We start from the raw sequence: 18,854 nt of genomic DNA on the forward strand, positions 1-18,854 counted from the left end.
AGTCTCAGACAGTGAGCGGGAGGGCAGCCGTCCCAGGGAGAAGTCCCAGACAGTGAGCGGGAGGGCAGCCGTCCCAGGGAGAAGTCCCAGACAGTGAGCGGGAGGCAGCCGTCCCAGGGAGAAGTCCCAGACAGTGAGCGGGAGGGCAGCCGTCCCAGGGAGAAGTCTCAGGCAGTGAGCGGGAGGGCAGCCGTCCCAGGGAGAAGTCCCAGGCAGTGAGCGGGAGGGCAGGCAGTGAGCGGGAGGGCAGCCGTCCCCGGGAGAAGTCCCAGGCAGTGAGCGGGAGGGCAGCCGTCCCAGGGAGAAGTCTCAGACAGTGAGCAGGAGGGCAGCCGTCCCAGGGAGAAGTCCCAGACAGTGAGTGGGAGGGCAGCCGTCCCAGGGAGAAGTCCCAGACAGTGAGCGGGAGGGCAGCCGTCCCAGGGAGAAGTCCCAGGCAGTGAGCGGGAGGGCAGCCGTCCCAGGGAGAAGTCTCAGACAGTGAGCGGGAGGGCAGGGAGAAGTCCCAGGCAGTGAGCGGGAGGGCAGCTGTCCCAGGGGAGAAGTCCCAGGCAGTGAGTGGGAGGCAGCGTCCCAGGAGAAGTCTCAGACAGTGAGCGGGAGGGCAGCCGTCCCAGGGAGAAGTCCCAGGCAGTGAGCGGGAGGGCAGCCGTCCCAGGGAGAAGTCTCAGACAGTGAGCGGGAGGGCAGCCGTCCCAGGGAGAAGTCTCAGACAGTGAGCGGGAGGGCAGCCGTCCCAGGGAGAAGTCTCAGACAGTGAGCGGGAGGGCAGCCGTCCCAGGGAGAAGTCTCAGACAGTGAGCGGGAGGGCAGCCGTCCCAGGGAGAACCCAGACAGTGCTCTGATCGCCAGAGTGGAAGGAGAATCAAGGAGCCCCTCAGCACAGTCAGAGAACCCTAGGGGAATGCACATACATTTCAGTGTAAAATTGGGAGGGTGGATAGGGGGGGAAGTTGTCTCTGCGTCCCCCTTCTCTGATGGGAGTCAGTTAGAGTGGAAAAACCACTGGAATGGAGACATCCCTGGGGACCACAAAGGCAGATGTGTGCAGGAGTGGAGGCGGGGTCATTCAGTCATGTTTGAGGGCTGGTGTGCAGTATTGTCCTCATCTGTCTACACGCACACACACATACACGCACGCACGGGCACACACACAGTGTGAGGCTTCTTTGTTCCCCTGGTTCTCTAGGTTGTTTACGACTCTTCTGGCAGTGTATGGTCTTGGACCTGCCATGTGATTGTGACATGAGGTCGCCCTATCTCTTCCTTTTGCCCCAGGTCCAGGCTTTGTTCTTCTTGACCAGGTCTGTGGCCCTGTTAATCTACTAAGACTCCTTTTTCCTCCTTCCTGGAAAGCATCCGGATGCGGACTCAGACCGCCCCACCTTCTCTGACAATAACTTGTCAGAAAGAGAGCCTGGCCTCTGTGCATGGCAGGAATGTGCACTTGAGAGTGTTAGTTGGGACCAAGAGCAGTGGCGCACACCTTTGCTCCCAGTACTCAGGAGACAGAGGCAGGAGATCTCTGAGTTTAAAGCCATACACATCTACCTAGTGAGATCCTGTCTAAAAGAATTGTTTTTTAAATTCAGAACAGATGAAATGGCGTAGATAAAGGTTCCTGACACCAAACAACACTGTGAGTTAAGTCCTGGAAGGAACAGACTCTGGGGTTGTTGGACACATACAAAAAATAATAATCAATGTAATAAAATATTTTTTAGAAAGTAAAAACTTAAAAAAATTTAATTGGAAAAAAATAGGTAGAGGTCAGGTGTAGTGGCCCATAGTGGCATATATCTGTAATTCTGTCACTTGAGGGATAGAGATAGAATTAGGAGTTCAAGGCCAGCCTGGGATACATACAGCCTGTCTCACAATACAAAGGAGGCAGGGAACTTTACCTCCTGTTTGAGAGGAGGGATGGGCACAGCTTTGGCAGGTGCTTGCTGCTTTTGTGGTGTAGCTGCTAGAGACGTGAGGTTTCCCTCGGTCCTTCCAGAGTCTGTGTGCTGGCCCTTTAATGCTTATTTATAACCAAATTAAGTTTCTCTTTTCTTGGAGATATTTTTATTTTAAAATCAGTAAAGGAGGGCAGGAGCTGCAGTTCAGTGCTAAGAGTACTTGCATAGTATGAATGTAGTCCTGGGTTCAATTCCTGGGGGTAGGGGGGACAGACATAAGGTTGCCTCAACAATATGGTAAGATTAAATAAAATAAAAATCAGTGTCTTAGTCAGGGTTTCTATTCCCGCACAAAACATCATGACCAAGAAGCAGGGTTGGGAGGAAAGGGTTAATTCAGCTTACACTTCCACATTGCTGCTCATCACCAAAGGAAGTCAGGACTGGAACTCAAGCAGGTCAGAGAGCAGGAGTTGATGCAGAGGGGCCATGGAGGGATGTTTCTTACTGGCTTGCTTCCCCTGGCTTGCTCAGCTTGCTCTCTTATAGGACTCAGGACAACCAGCCCAGGGACAGCACCACCCACAGTAGGCCCTCCCCCTTTGATCACTAATTGAGAAAATGCCTTACAGCTGGGTCTCATGAAGACATTTCCTCAAGGGAGGCTCCTTTCTCTGTGAGAACTCCAGCTTGTGTCAAGTTGACACACACAACCAGCCAGTACAATCAGTAAAGAAGTGGGGGTGCACGTCTTTAATCCCAGCACTTGGGAGGCAGAGACAGGCAGGTCTCTGTGAGTTGGAGGCCAGCCTGGTCTATAAAGAGAGCCTGTAAATTTCTCACGAGTCAGAAGTCTCTGTTTATCTGGATTTTGGCATAGCAATGAATGATAATAAGGATAATGTCTTAGTTTGCTTTTCTTCTGTGGTAAAACATTTTGACCCAAAACAATTTGGGGGAGAAAAGGGTTTATTTGGCCCACTTACATCAGAGTCCATCACTGAGGGAATTTGAGACAGACTGAAGCAGACACCCCAGAAAAACTGCTTTCAATCCTGCTCTCTGGGGCTTGCTCAGTTTGCTTTCTTTTTCTTTCTTTCTGTTTGTTTGATACAGGGCTTCTCTGCTCAGCCCTGGCTGTCTGGAACTCACTCTGTAGACCACACTGGCTTCTACCTCAGAGATCTGCCTGCCTCTGCCTCTGCCTCTGCCTCTGCCTCTGCCTCTGCCTCTGCCTCTGCCTCTGCCTCTGCCTCTGCCCCCCTGCCTCTGCCTCTGCCCTGCCCTGCCCCCTGCCCTGCCCCTGCCCCCTGCCCCTGCCCCTGCCCCTGCCCCTGCCCCCCTGCCCCCCTGCCTCTCTGCCCCTCTGCCCCTCTGCCCCTCTGCCCCTCTGCCCCTCTGCCCCTCTGCCCCTCTGCCCTCTGCCCCTCTGCCCCTCTGCTTCTAGAGTGCAGGCATTAAAAAGCATACATTACTCCATCATCTGGCTTAGTTTGCTGTCTTATACAATCCAGGACCACTTACCTGCCCAGGGTTGGCGCTTCCCACAGTGGGCTGGGCCCTCCCATATCGATTGTCAGTCAAAAAAAAAAAAAAAATGCTTCACAGGTTTTTTGCAGGTCTGTCTGACGGAGGCATTTTCTCAGTTGGGGTTCCCTGGTTCCTGACTACCCTGGCTTGTGTCAGGTTGACAAAAAACTGACCAGCACCAGTAGCAGTACATGGTATAAAATATGGAAAGATAGCACACCTCAGCATGTACACTTTTGGCAAGCAGATTATTCAGAGTTGAAGGCCAAGAGTCACCAAGGAGAATGGCTTTGATGGGAATCAGTGTTTTTCTACTGTGTATATCAGATGAGGTCTGAGCACCTTGGGAGGGGTTGTGGAGTTGGGGACAGGTACTTGTTGAATGGCGTCATTTCTGGTCAGAGCAGACCTTGGTATGCAGGAATGTAGAAACAGCCACTCCACAAGTGTCAGTCGGAGGCAAGTGGAGCGCAGGGTCAGCTAAGTCCACAAGAACTTGTCAGTGTTCATCCCTCTGCTTCCCAGATGCCCTTACCTGCATCGAACAACTGGGGACACAGAGCGCAAGTACCACCTACGCTACTACAAGACGGGCACGTGTATTCACGAGACAGATGCACGGGGTCACTGTGTGAAGAACGGGCTGCACTGTGCCTTCGCACACGGGCCCCTGGACCTTCGGCCGCCTGTGTGTGACATCAGGTGAGTTGGTACTTAGCTAGAGACCAGCTCACCACTGCTGCCTCCACCATTATTGTTTCGAAGCATCTCCTTCTGAGCCCGTTTTATTGAGTTACTGTTTGGGGACAAAATCTCCTGCGTATCCCACAGTGGCCTCAAACTCCCTTTCCTCTTGTCACTCCCTCTGGAGAGCTAAGATTACAGAGTTTGCCACCACACCCAATTTATGTAGGCTAGGGAACAGACCCAGGATTTCATGTGTGCTGTGCAAGCACTCTAGCAGCTGAGTTCCGTCCCGGCCTCCCGGATACATTCTCAGTGCTTCCTTGTGTATTGTGAGCCACAAATTGGAACAAAGGTCCAAGGCTTTCTGTCTAGACCAGCGCTTCCCAACCTTCCTAACACCGCAACTCTTTAATACAGTTCCTCATGTTGTGCTGGCCCTCAACCATAAATTACTTTTATTGCTACTTCATAACTGTAAAGTTGCTACTGTTATGAGGTGTAGTGTAAATACTTCTGGAGGGGGAGGTTTGCTGAGGGGGCATCGACCCACAGGCTGAGAATTGCTGGTCTAGACAAAGGAATACCACGCCTGCCCCACTGCTGTGGAAACTCCTTCCTGAGCTCACACCTGTATAGCCTAACACTTGGGAGGCTAAGTCAGGCTCAGGCTGCCATGAGTTCAAGGCTGGCCTGTGACATATGGTGACTTGGTAAATATTAGGACATTCCGAGTCACAGCAGGGAGAGCCCCTCTTCTCCAAAAAAGGAAAAGAAAAAAAGAGTCAGTTGTGGCTGTGCACACCTTTAGTCCCAGTGCTTTGGAGGCAGAACATAGCAAGTTCTAGGACAGCCACATCAACCCTGTTTAAAATAGATAGGACTGGTTTGTGATAGGACTGGTGTCTGAAGACAAGGCTGCTGGGCCTGATGCGGCTGTGTCTGCCTCTAAACCCTCAGGCAGTGTTGGTGAGGTGACAGACTGAGCGGTTCTGGAGCCATTTGTCCTGCTGGCTCGCCCCACTCTCAGGAACCTCAGGCTATAACTGCTGTACTGTGCTGTTGGTTGCAGGGAGCTTCAGGCTCAGGAAGCCCTGCAAAATGGCCAGCTCAGTGGAGGGGACGGTGTGCCTGACCTGCAGCCTGGGGTCTTGGCCAGCCAGGCCATGATCGAGAAGATCCTGGGTGAGGATCCTCGGTGGCAAGGTAAGCCGGGGTTGCTGCAGAACTTGCAGGGGAGAGCCATGGCCTTTCGCTTGGTACCTGCTCCATTCATGAGTTCTTAAAATAGAGAAGGACAGTGGAAAAGTTCCTCAGTCCACTGCTAGCTGAGACCCATTTAGGAAACAAGTGGCCATGTGGGATTTAAACCTAGCCAGCTGGCCTCAGACTCTACTGAACCCATCAGACGACCTGATGTCTTGGTGGGTGGCATTGGTTGGCTGTGGGGCTAAGGGAAGTGTTCAGGACCCACAGCAACTTCCAGGTAGCCTGTACCAGCACATTGCTGTTTGCTGTCTGCTGCCACCACCCATTAAAGTCAGACCCACCTACCTGTGCCTGGGTTTCGGTCAGACGTTTGTCTGTCCTTGGACTTGTCCTTTGGAGCTGCCAGCCATCCTCTGCAGGTTCCACAAGGATGATTGTAAAGAGTAGCAGTCTTCTTTGTGATAAAATATGCATAAAATTCACCACTTTAGGGACCAGGGAGATGGCTCTGAGTACAGGGCTTGCTGTACAAGCACAGGGATCTGAGTCTGGATGCCTGGGATTCCCAAGAAAACCTGGGTGTTGCAGCACAGGCCTGTAATCCAAGCACTAGGGAGCTGCAGATCCTGAAGGTTTGCAACCCAGCCAGTTTAGCCAATTGGTAAACTCTGGGTTCTAGAAAGTAAGACATGAGGGGCTGGAGAGATGCCTCACAGTTAAAAAAGATCAGTGAGCCTGGCCGTGATGGTGTTTGCCTTAATCCCAGCACTCAGGAGACAGGCAGGAGGATCCCTGTGAGTTCTCTAGTGCTGGGATTAGGGGTGTGAGCCAGCGCAGCCAGCCTCAGAGTAGTCGTGTTGTCGTCTTTGTTGTTGTTGTTGATGTTGTTGTCGTCTTTGTTGTTCTTTTGTTTTGAAATAGGGTCTTACAGTGTAGCTCTGGCTTTCCTGGAATGCACCATGTAGACCAGGCTGGTTTCAAACTCAATAGAGACCCGCCTGCCTCGGCCTCATGAGTGCTAAGATTAAAGACGTGCCACCATGCCTGGCAAAGTTAATCATTTTTATGCAGATGTGATGCACACTTTGAGTCCAGCACTCAGGAGGCTGAGGCAGGATGATCATGAACTCAAGACCAGCCTAGGCTACATATAAAACTGCTTCATAGAGCTAGCATAGTTACTGAGCTGGATGTGGTTAGTACATACCTGTAACCTTGTACCTTAGGAGGCTGGGTTTGAGCAGGATTGCGAAATCTAGGCCAGTTTAAACTACAGAGCAAGTTTAAGGTCAGTCTGGGCAATTAACGGGACCCTCTCTCAAAATAGAGCGTGAAATAGCTGTGTGTGTGTGGCTCAGGGCTAGACCGCTTGTCTGGGCATTAGGTCCAGGGCTTGTCTTCAGTACAGCCTCACCCAGAGCTTGATCACATCTCTACCCACAGCACTGGGGCGGCAGGCACAGGGATTGAGTTCGAAGCCAGTCTAGATTATGTGTAATGTTTTTTAAAAAACATTAAGCTTTTTTTTTTTCCCCCACTTGAGACTGGGTTTCCCTGTGTAGCCCTGGCTGTCCTGGAACTCACTCTGTAGACCAGTCTGGCTTTGAACTTACAGATCTACCTGCCTCTGCCTCTGCCTCTCAAGTGTTGGGATTAAAAGGCTTGTGCCACCAGCACTTGGCTAGTGTTAAGCATTTTTAAAAGTAGGCATTTCTCCTCCTCCATCATCACTATCACCACCACCATCATCAGAGGTGGGAGTGGGCATGCAAGTGCTTGGGGAGAACCCAGAAGACAACTTTTGGGGATCAGTTTTCTCCTTCCATTGTGAGTTCTAGAGATTGAATTCGAGTTGCCAGGTTCCTGCAGTCACTGCTTCTGCCTGCCGAGACATCTCAGTGGCCTAAAAGTATTTTTAGAGCAGTTCTGTAGTCATAGCAAACATGAGAAGATCCAGAGCTTTCCCTATGTTCCCTGTGCACCCCAGCCTTATTGACAGAGTTCAGAGTAGAACCAGTCACCTGACCATTGGGCAGGCCTGCAATGCCCAGGCCCGTGGAGGTCAGGCTTATGTCTCAGCAGGCTGATTTGTTGTTCTTTTATGGTAATAGAAACCGTTTAAGAGAGAGAAGGCACCCCTGAGAATGGGAGCATGAGCTGGGATAAGCATATTCTCAAAAAAAACTCTGTGTTATCGTGGTGGTTTATTTGTGTGGGGGCTGAGGGTGTGCATGCCTGTGGATGTGTGTGTGGGTGAGTGTTCATGCATGTGTGTTGTGTGGGAGCCTGAGGCTGACATCACACAGTAGCCTCTGTCACACTCTCTCCTCGTATTCATTGATACCGAGTCTCTAAATTATACTCATGGCTCACTGGATCTGCCTTCTGAGTGATGGAATTGTGGGCAGGCTGCATGCCCACTGGAATTTACATGAAGGCTGAGGATTTGAACTCTGGTCCTCATGCTTGCACAGCAAGTGCTTAAAGCCACTAAGCCATCCCCTCAGCCTATCAGTGATTTTTTTTTCTTTTTTTTCGGAGCTGGGGACCGAACCCAGGGCCTTGTGCTTGCTAGGCAAGCGCTCTACCGCTGAGCTAAATCCCCAACCCCCAGTTATTTTTAATATGGTCACACACTAATGTGACTTTGGCTTGATTGACATTTCATTTTCTTGTTTCCATTTTGAGACAGGGTCTCATTTCACCAAGGGCAGCCTTGAACTTGCCATGTAACTAAAAATAAACTTGAATGTCTGATACTTCTGTCTATACCTCTCAAGTGCTGGGATTACAGGCACATGCCACCATTCCCATGTCACTGTGGGACTAAACCCAAGCTTTGTGCATAGCTATCTACCACCTGAGCAGTCAGTTCCTAGAAGAATCCTATCCCAGTTACAGGGCTTCCCTGCCTTCTGGTGATTGTTGTCTCATCTCCTACTGTGTATGGTCTTTAGGGCAGTCCACAGTACAGCAGCTCTGGCCCTTCCTCATGGATGGACTGTGTTTGCTTACCTACTTAATGGTGATGGGTGGGTGGCTGTCTGTACTTTGGGCTGCTGTGCCTAATGTCACTGTGAGTGCTCAAGGCCAGGTTTTCTTGCATCTGTTTTCCAGACAGTAACTTTGTGTTGGGCAGCTATAAGACCGAGCAGTGCCCGAAGCCACCACGCCTATGTCGCCAGGGCTACGCCTGTCCACATTACCACAACAGCAGAGACCGACGTCGGAACCCCAGGAGGTTCCAGTACAGGTGGGCTCGGGACCACAGAGAGTAGAACCCTGAACAGTCTCCCAAGTGTTCCCCATCAGAAGCTCACTCTGGCTCTATAGATACTGTGTTGTAGCCACTGACCTCATGGCTCCATAGGCCCTGCTGTCTCTTGACAGATGCAGGGCCCTGAGATTTCTTCACTCCTTTGCTGTGACCCTTGCAGCCCATGCTGGGGAGGGGAAGCACTTTCCACGCAGTTGTCATAGAGATGCCCACTCTTAGACCTCTCCCATTGAGGATTCCCTGCTCAGCACTCTGTCACTCACAGGCAAGGAAGATGTCTTAAGGGGCTGGGCTTGTTAGAGACAAAGTGAAGGTTTGAGCATCTGTTGATCTGTTATAGGGGCAAGAAGTGAGGGCAAAGCTGGGGTCTAGGTGGCTTTTCACTCAGCCATGGTGGTTCTCACATGATCCTCCCACTGGCACTCCTCTAGGTGATGGGGAAAAGAGCTGGGCACACCCCTCTCTGGCCTGTCCAGCACCTTGTGTTTTTACTGGCACTTCTGGGAATACCCCACCCTTGTACAGTGAACCACCCCTGTAATGTAAGGACTGTACCCCACCCAGCCATCACTGCACCCCATCCAGCCGTCACTGCACCCCACCCAGCCATCACTGCACCCCACCCAGCAGTCACTGCACCTCACCCAGCAGTCACTGCACCTCACCCAGCAGTCACTGCACCTCACCCAGCAGTCACTGCACCCCACCCAGCAGTCACTGCACCTCACCCAGCAGTCACTGCACCCCACCCAGCAGTCACTGCACCCCACCCAGCCATCACTGCACCTCACCCAGCCATCACTGCACCCCACCCAGCAGTCACTGCACCTCACCCAGCTGTCACTGCACCCCACCCAGCAGTCACTGCCCCACCCAGCCAGCAGTCACCTCACCCAGCACCTCACCCAGCAGTCACTGCACCCCACCCAGCAGTCACTGCACCCCACCCAGCAGTCACTGCACCTCACCCAGCAGTCACTGCACCTCACCCAGCTGTCACTGCACCCCACCCAGCAGTCACTGCACCTCACCCAGCAGTCACTGCACCCCACCCAGCAGTCACTGCACCCCACCCAGCAGTCACTGCACCCCACCCAGCAGTCACTGCACCTCACCCACCAGTCACTGCACCCCACCCAGCCATCATCACTGCACCCCACCCAGCCATCACCGCACCTCACCCAGCAGTCACCGCACCTCACCCAGCAGTCACTGCACCTTTGGCTTTTCTGGGATTGAGATGGGGCTCACCTTCCAGGCTGATAGCAGGGCACTGAGTCCTAGAGACTGAGTTCTGGGGGTACTGAACTCCTTACCTTCCTTATTTCCACCTGCCTCTGGGTTGGGGTCCCATCAGGCTGATGGTCCCCCATCTTCCAAAGCATCACCCACTCTATTCCAGCCACCCCTCTGTTTCGCTGGCCTCCTCTCCTTTGGGCTTGCAATCTGCACTTAGGGTGGCCCAGTCCTCGGTCCCCACAGATTTCCTTACAGCCTAGACCTTGTCCTTGCATAGGGCTACCCTCTCCTCTTTGTAGTAATCCCATGTCCTCTTGAGTGCCAAGGGACACTGCTCTTCTGATAGACAAAGATGGTGGATTTGTGATTTCACTGCTCTCTGAATAGCTTCAGGGTCAGGAGACCTGAACAGAAAACCAGCAATTATATAAATAAATGGTGTCATCACTACTGCCTTGCCTTAAGAGAATCAATGGTTATGCTCTTCCTGTTCTAGGTCTACGCCCTGCCCTAGTGTGAAGCACGGTGACGAGTGGGGTGAGCCCTCACGGTGTGACGTTGGGGACAACTGTCAGTACTGCCATTCCCGCACGGAGCAGCAGTTCCATCCTGAGGTAAGCATTGGTCAGGGCCCTGACAGGACTGCTGGTAACTCAGGGGCTGGCCGTGTGTGGGATCCTCACCGGAAGGGCATGTAGGACTCGGAAATGCCACATGCTGTGAGATGAGTTAAATCAGCCTAGGAGGAATTAGGGATGGGGAGGGGAGCAGGGAGGCAGGAAGGACCCCATGAAGTGAGAAGAGTACATCCTTCTCCCAGAACGGTGCATAACCAGGAAGGGACAGTCTTTCCTAGAGAGTCCCCCCACCCCACCCTCCCCTGGCACGGGCCACCCTGTTTCCTGTACCTGCTGAGGTCCAGTTGATGGAGTGTAACCCACAGCTTTACCCTGCGTGCTGTGTGAGATGAACTGCCTGTCCCTGAGCAACAGACGCTCACAGCGAGGATGTTCCAGGGGTTCAGAGGTTACCACATGGCGGGGAGGGACTGTCTGTCCAGTGGAGTACTCTAGAGAGGTCCTGTCCTTAGGAGTTCTCCTTGGCTGCTCAGTCACCAAGCAGAATGAATGCCTTCAGATTTGAATGAAAATGAATAAGCAGGGGGAGGAAATGTTTGAAGGGGGCTGTGACCAGGATGTAAAGTGAATACATAAATTAGATAATAGAAAAAGCAAATCAGCAAACAAACTGTCCTTAGGCATTTAAGATTGCAGGTAAGTGGGCCTAGGAGGAACCGAAGGACCTGGGCTACTCAGGCCTGAGTGTGCTAGTGCAGGGGCTGTTGTCGAGCCCTCCCTGAGCCTCCTTAGTGGGTGGTGGTGTTTGGTATCTGGAGAAATGTTGGCCTCTGGGGTGCAGTTCCTGGTGCCACAGTCTTCTCTGTCCTTTCTCAGGTCCCCATGGTGAGTATGCCCTGTAGGTGAAGTAGTGAGCAGTCTGGTCGTAAGATAGGTGCTTGTATTCATTGGACAGGCATTGCTTGAGCGTCTGCTGTATACCAGTTAGATACCTTTCCGAGTCTCTTGGCTCTGACTAATATGCATTGCAGAGAAGAGGGTTTTCAGGACGAAGAACATGTAGGGGTGAACAGTGTGGTGGCCATCTTTCTATCATTAGGAAGAAAAGGTTTGTGTAGCTTGAAGATTTGGCGGTTCCCATCCACCGTCTTGAGCATATCTCATAGTTACAGGGGCCTTGCACTAGGCCTTGCCTTGCCAGTGGTCCACCATCTTCTAGTGCTGAGACCCCTGCCCCAAGGCCTTCCATGAGCCTTTGTAGATATTTGCTCTGCAGCTGGAAGGACACATGGTCACTTGCTCCTGTGTTCTGAGCATCCAGCTGTGCTCCTCACAGGAAGCAGGTCACTAAGCCTCCATGTTTTGTCTGATTTTCTAGATCTACAAATCTACAAAATGCAACGATATGCGCCAAACTGGCTACTGCCCTCGGGGCCCGTTCTGTGCCTTTGCACACATTGAGAGTAAGTAGACAACCTCAGCCCCAGGCCACCTCAGCCTCCCTGTGACCAAGTATCTCATCATGCAGCACCACAGAGGGTCACTGAGTTTTGGCTCATCCAAAGCCATCTATGAGGATGAGGAAAGAACGATGTCTCGACACTGTGACCTGGGGACCAGGCATATCTGGGAATAATGTAATGCCCGTTTAGATGGCCAGGGTGGGGGCAGGGAGAAGGGAGGGCTCGTGCCACATGGCTGGACCTGCCTTGCCCTTGACACCTGGGACAGACCAGACCTGCAAAATTTAAAAGGACCCCTGCCCCAAGGCCTCCTGGGCCCCACCAGCCTCCTGGGGATATGGATCTGTTGTCATTCACCTGTTCTCCTATACTGTGCCCTGAACTGCTGTCCTGGTGGGACTGAGTGTCAGTGGCTTTGTGGAGTCACTGTCCATCCCTGTAGCTGGAGGCACCAAGATCCTTAACTGGGCTTGGCCAGCTGACCTCAAACCCTGATGGTCCCTAATTTTCACATAGGCTCATAACTGATTTTCCCAAGCTGTCCCCCAGCTCTAGAGTCAGGGTTCTGGTGGTTGTAAAGTAGTTGCAAGCTCAGACTTCATCTTCTATTCCAGTTGGAGTGGCAGCTGTTTCTTTTCACACTTGACATGTTGTTGTTCATGTTAAAAATGACTGAATCCAAATAGCACCATTTGGGACTAGAGAGATGGCTCAGTGGTTAAGAGCATACATTGCTTTTGCACAGTTCAGAGCTGAGTTCGCAGCACCCACATTAGGAGGCCCACAACCACTAGGGAGTCCAATGCATTCTGAAGGACCCCGGAGCACCTGTACTCACGTGCACACACCCACACAGAGTTACACATCCTAAAACAGATTTGCTTGTTTTTATGCATGTGAGTGTCTTGTTTGCATTTGTTTTTTTTTTTGTTTTTTTGTTTTTTTTTTTCTTTTCTTTTTTTTTGAGCTGGGGACCGAGGTGTCGCACCAGGACCTTGCTTGCTAGGCAAGCGCTCTACCACTGAGCTAAATCCCCAACCCTGTTTGCATTTGTTTATGTGCACTGCATGCGTGCCAGGTACCTGCCGAAGCCAAAAGGTGTCGCATTCCCTGGAACTTGAGTTACAAATGGTTGTGAGCTACCATGTGAGTTCCGGGAACCCAGGTCCTCTGCAAGAGCAGCAACATCAGCCCGTACTTTCTGCCTGTCCCGTGGGCCAGCTGGCAGCCCCTCAGTGCCAGCTACTCTTTTTTTCTTGGCAGAGAGCCTGGGAATGGTGAATGAGTGGAGCTGCCGTGATCTCAGTTCTAACAGCACCTCAGCTTACAGCAGCCAGCCTGGAAGTGTAAGTGGACATTGCTTGGCTCAGTCACACCGAGGGGACAGGCATGGGCTGGTGTTCGGGTGGTGTGGTTGAAAGCAGTCTCCATGTAGAGTTGTGATTCCTTCTTTATGAAGACTCTAGAACAGTCCTGGCCATATTCTTGCCTGGGCTGGAGCAGGACGTGCCTCTGCTGTGCTGGCTTGTGGGGTTCGACTTTAGCAAGTGTCCAGTGCCTTGCCATCCTCATCTCGGCAGATCCCTGGGGCTGTCAGTCCTAGGCAGTTGGAGGTCATCAACAGATGGTACCTGATGCAGCGTCCCCAGTCTGTTTCTCGGCGCTCCCATGCCTTGGGGGAGGGGCATCCTGTATCTGATGGGTGTGATGAGGATGGACAGTCCTCTGACTTAGAAATCACTTCCTGTCTGTGCCAGAGTCGGCTACTAGAGTAGGTCCCTGAGGAGCAATCCCAATATGAGGACAGGATGTTCAAAAATGGATTAAACATAGTGTTTGGATCTAAACTACTTGAGTGACATTGATGTAGCCTTGAAGTTGCTGGGCAGTGGCAGTTTATACCCAGCACTTAGGAAGCAGAGGTAGGAGGAGATCTCTGAGTTTAAGGCCAGCCTGGTTTAATGAGTGAGTTCCAGAAACCCACCCTGTCTTCAAAACAAAACAAAAACAAACTTATAAAAGAGAGAGAGGAAAAAAAAATATCCCTGAATTTGTTGAACAGAGCCACTCTGCTTAGCCCATGCAGCCACAGGTGTCTCTGTACTTTCTTGCTAAGGCCACTTGTGTTAGGTGGACCCTGAGTCTATTGACAGGCCCCTGAGGCTCTGGAAGTGTCTCTTTTGGGTCTAGGGTTTAGTCACTTTGGTTCTTTGGGCCCTTCTGCCTGAGGACGGTCCTCTGTGTCTGACAGGGCAGGATCCGTATATGTCCTAGGTGCAACAGGTGTCCTCTGCTGCTCTGAGCACAGGAGGCTCCAATCTGTGATGCTCTGCCACTGATGTCAGTGAAGTATCCCGAGGGTCCCTCTGAGTGAGTGGTGGAGGAACGCCTGTGGAGGTGGCATCGATGTTCCTTCCTGCCTTGCACCTTGAACCCCACAGGCATTCTATATATCCAGAACTTGCCACTTCTCTTGGAATTGTCACAAAACCCTCACAGGGCCACTTTAGATGCTGCGAGCTCCTCTCCTCCTAGAAGGCACAGCTGGGTCTTAGGGTTTCATTGCTGTGAAGAGACACTATGACCAAGGCAACTCTTAACAAGGGACAACATTTAATTGGGGCTGGCTTACAGGTTCAAAGGGTCAGCCCATTACCATCATGGTGGGAGCATGGCATGTAATCAGACATGATGCTGGAGGAGCCAAGAGCTCTAGATCGTGATCTGCTGGCAGTCAGGGGGATACTAAATTCCACACTGAGAGGAGCCTGAGCATGGGAGACCTCAGAGCCCTCCTACATGGTGATGTACTTCCTCCAAATAGGCCACACCTCCTAATAGTGTCACTTCCTATGGTTAAAGCATTCAAACATGAATCTGTGGGGGCCAGATCTATTCAAACCACCACAGCCTCCCTTGGGCAATACCCACACTCCTGTGCAGAGTCAGCCTCAGTGCTATTTGGGTCAAGCAAGAGACCAGGATTTCTGGTTCTAGTCTCCAGCACAATGCCCCTGAATTTGACCACTTCATATGAGGGCCTGTCTAATGTAGTGAATTCACATGCCCGTGCCCAGGTCTTTTTTCTTTAATAATCCCTTAGCTCTTGGTACAATTTGCAAGGACTGTCAGTCCTGAGTGATCCAAGTGTGGCTAGGACTTTGGGTACCAGTGGACAGGAGCTGGGGAAATACTTTCTCAGTGTTTTGTTTTGTGGGGTTGTTGGTTATTGTTTTGTTTTGTTTTATTTATTTATTTTTTGAAATGAGGTCTTATTATATGGCCTAGGTTGGCCTCAAACTCATGATCTTCAAGTACAAGTACAAGCCTAGGCCAGCATACCTGCTCCAGCATTTTCTAAATTTTAAGCAATGTGTAGGTCTGTGTGTTTTCAGAAGACCTCTCCTTACCTTTCTAACCTGAGTGGTCCTTCTGTTGTAGGCCAAACGGAAAGATTCCCCCTCTGAAGGCAGCCAGAAAGCTACTGAGGACAGCAAGCAGGTACAGTTCTGGGACATGGGGCGGGGCTGTGCTGTGCTGTGCTGTGCTGTGCTGTGCTGTGCTGTGCTGTGCTGTGCTGTGCTGTGCTGTGCTGTGCTGTGCTGTGCGGTGCGGCTGGGCAGCATAGCATGGCTTTCTGTTAGGCCTTTCTGTACACTACATGTCTTGCTCTACTGCTGAGCTAAGTCCCAGTCCCGGTGCCTACTTGTTCTGTAATTATTTTTTCTTTTGCTCATGTTCATGTGCCCTTTGTTTTATTGCTAAAAATATTTAAGCCTGGTGGCAGCTGCAGTACACGCCTCAGTCCCAGCACTTGGGAGGCAGAGGCAGGCAGATCTCTGTGACTTCGAGCCAGCCTGTTCTACAGAGCTAGTTTCAGGACAGCCGAGGCTACACAAAGAAACCCTTCCTTGAAACACCCTCCCACCTCCCAAAAATTGTTTCCTACCTTGGAAACAAAACCAAAGCCTTGTAGCATTTTTTTTCCTCTGGGAAACACAGGTCCTTCAGTCCTCTGCAGCCACAGTAACAAAGTGTCTCAGACAGAAGCTTGAGTGACAGAACTTATTTCCAAATCCTGGAGGTTAGAGACTGAGGTAAAGGTGGGGTCAGGCCTGGGGCCTCTCCTGGGCCCACAGATGTGTGCTCACTGGCCTCACAGGTTATCCTTTGCTGCATGCTTTTGTCCTCATCTCTTAGAAGGACAGTGACCTCATCATAACCTACTGTGTCTGTAAAGATTCTTGGGTCCAGATTAGGTCACACCCAGGTGTCTTGGTTGGAAGGGTTCCCACATACAGATTTAGGGGGCATTGTTTAGCCCACACTCCCATGTTCACAAGCCTAGCTAGTTTCTGGGAGTGGACATCAGTGGCTATGGGGAGCCTCCCATCTGAGGGAATATAGCCTGTTGGTGTTCATTAAAGCTCCCTAGCCGTGTCCTGGTCCTGTAATGGGGGCTACATATGCCTCAAGGCCTCTTCCCCAACCAGTTTAGCTTCATATGTTGGTTCAGACTAAGTTGCCTGTTTTAGGAAGCAGATTTTTATCTTGACATGGCTGCCCCAACAACCCAAGGTCATTTGTGCTTCTCTACGGTGAGCATTGCAAAGCTATGTAATCCATGCCTGTAACCCCAAATCCCAATACTTGGTAGGCCAAGTCAAGATTATGAGTTCAAGGCCAGCCTAAGCCACATGGTGGAACCCTACCTCAAAAAAAAAAAAAAAAAAAAAAATATATATATATATATATATATATATATATATATATGCATGCTCAAAACTTGCTCTAGGTGAATTGTCACTTCCTCTCCTTCCTGTGGGAGAATTTTTATTCTCACTATGACTTCTGTCCTCATGGAGCCAGAGCAAAGAGAAGAGGGTGAGGTATTTGTGGGTCACAAGGACAGAGTATTAGTTGGTGAAAGTGAAGGGTTCTGGAAACTGGTGGTGAAGGTGTTTGCACAGGGTGGATGTATTTAATGCCAGGTCTTGTGGTCAGGCACATAAAATCCCAGCTGCTTTGGAGCTTGAGGCAAGAATACCACTGAGTTCAGGGCCAGCCAGGGTTTATAGTGAGGGCCTGTCTTAGAGGTTAAAAATAAAGCTCAGTGATAGAGTGCTTGCTTACCTAGTGTCTTAGTCAGGGTCAGTGTTGCTGGGATGAAACACCAGGACCAAAGCAAGCTTGGGAGGAAAGGGTTGTTTCGGCTTACACTGCCACAGCACTCTTCATCACTGAAGGAAGGTAGGACAGGAACTCAGACAGGGCAGGAACATGGAAGCTGAAGCTGATGCAGAGGCCGTGGAGAAGTGCTATTTACTGGCTGCTTGTCATGGCTTGTTCAGCCTGTGTCTTAGCGTTTTGTTACTGTGAACAGAAACCAAGACCAAGGCAACTTTTGTAAGGGACAACATTTAATTGGGGCTGGCTTACAGGTTCAGAGATTCAGTCCATTATCATCAAGGCAGGAGCATGGCAGCATCCAGGCAGGCATGGTGCAGGAGGAGCTGAAAGTTCTACATCTTGTTCCAAAGGCAACCAGGAAAAGACTGAATTTTTTCAGGCAGCTAGGTGGAAGGTCTCAAAGACCACCCCCACAGTGACACACTTACTCCAATAAGGCCACACCTCCTAACAGAGCCACTCCCTGGACCAAGGGTATTCAAACCAGCAAGGCCTGCTTTCTTATAAACCCAGGAACACCTACCTAGATGTGGCACCACCCACAATGGACTGGGCCCTTCCCATCAGTCACTAATTAAATGCCCAGGACTAGAGAGATGGCTCAGTGGTTAAGAACACTGACTGCTCTTCCAGAGGACCTGGTTTCATTTCCCAACGTGCACATGGCAGCTCACAACTGTGTGCAATTCCAGTTCCAGGGGATCAGACAGCTAGACGTGAAGGCAAAACACCAGTGCACAAACAATAAAGTGCAAGCCATTAAAATAATAATAATAATAAAGAAAATGCCCTATATCTGGAGAGTTTCCCAGTTAAGGCTCCCTCCTGTCAGGTCACTCTAGCTCCCGGCAAGCTGACATCAATCCAGCCGGCGTGTCTACGTGTGAGGCCTGAGCGTCAGTCCTCAGTGCCACGTAGACACGCACACTTAAGAATGACTGCAAGCCAGCCAGGCAGTTCCACAGGTAAAAGAGCTTCTCACCTACGTGGTGGCCTGGGTTTGATCCCTGAGATCCACAAGGTTAAAGGAGAAAACTGACTCCTGTGAGTTGTCCTCTCACCTGCACCCACGAGTATCCATACACCTCCCCCCAACAAATAACATTAATAAAACCCAGAATGGTTAAAATGATTAATTTTATCCTATTTATATCTTAACAACAAAAAAGAAAAGAGAAGGAAAGAAGGAAGGAGAGAGAAAAGCCAGGTAATAAAGCTGCCTTTAGAGGAGGCAAGCTATCCCTTGGTGGTGTCTCTCTGGCCTTGGCCTCTCTCTTTGGAAACTCTTAGGTCGACCCATTGTGGTTGTACATTTGTGACCATTGTGACCTGAAGTGGCAAGGACATGATGATCTTACTAATTTGTAGGGTCAAGCAGTCTCCTGGAACCTTTTCCTAGGGGGGGGGGTGTCCTCTGCTGTGTGATTGAAGGGCCCTTGTTACAGTGTCTGCCATGGTGAAGTCCTGGTGCCATGTGCACTGATGAGAGAGCCCCAGGTGTGACTGTTCCCCCTCACACCTGGGAAGGAAGAGGATGGTGCCTCAGTGCCCTTGGCAGGTCCCAGTCTCCAGGCTGCAAGTCAGTTTCCAGATGGGGCCCTGGTGTCCCACAGCCCAGTTAATACTGCTGCTGTATTAGGCAAACAGCCCTGAGACCACCAGTGTTGATTGCTTCGGATAACATTGTGCCAGCTTGCAAGGTCTCTGCATTCTTGGTCTCTGGTTTAAAACCCAGGAATTTTTTTTTGTTCTGTTGTTGTCATTGTTTTAATGTGTACTA

General features: G+C 50.9%; 1 protein-coding gene across 1 annotated transcript in view; it reads left to right on the forward strand.

The window, feature by feature from the left end:
* Unkl (unk like zinc finger) overlaps positions 1 to 18,854 on the forward strand; it is a 46,623-nt gene that overhangs the window by 9,854 nt on the left and 17,915 nt on the right. The window contains exons 3-9 of the mRNA XM_032914459.1: positions 3,960 to 4,136; positions 5,191 to 5,324; positions 8,445 to 8,580; positions 10,340 to 10,457; positions 11,800 to 11,884; positions 13,148 to 13,230; positions 15,326 to 15,385. Coding sequence (XP_032770350.1) covers positions 3,960 to 4,136; positions 5,191 to 5,324; positions 8,445 to 8,580; positions 10,340 to 10,457; positions 11,800 to 11,884; positions 13,148 to 13,230; positions 15,326 to 15,385 — 793 coding nt within the window. The remainder of the gene's footprint in view (positions 1 to 3,959; positions 4,137 to 5,190; positions 5,325 to 8,444; positions 8,581 to 10,339; positions 10,458 to 11,799; positions 11,885 to 13,147; positions 13,231 to 15,325; positions 15,386 to 18,854) is intronic.

Source organism: Rattus rattus, chromosome 9 (genome assembly GCF_011064425.1).
Source record: "Rattus rattus isolate New Zealand chromosome 9, Rrattus_CSIRO_v1, whole genome shotgun sequence".
Lineage (NCBI taxonomy): Eukaryota > Metazoa > Chordata > Mammalia > Rodentia > Muridae > Rattus > Rattus rattus.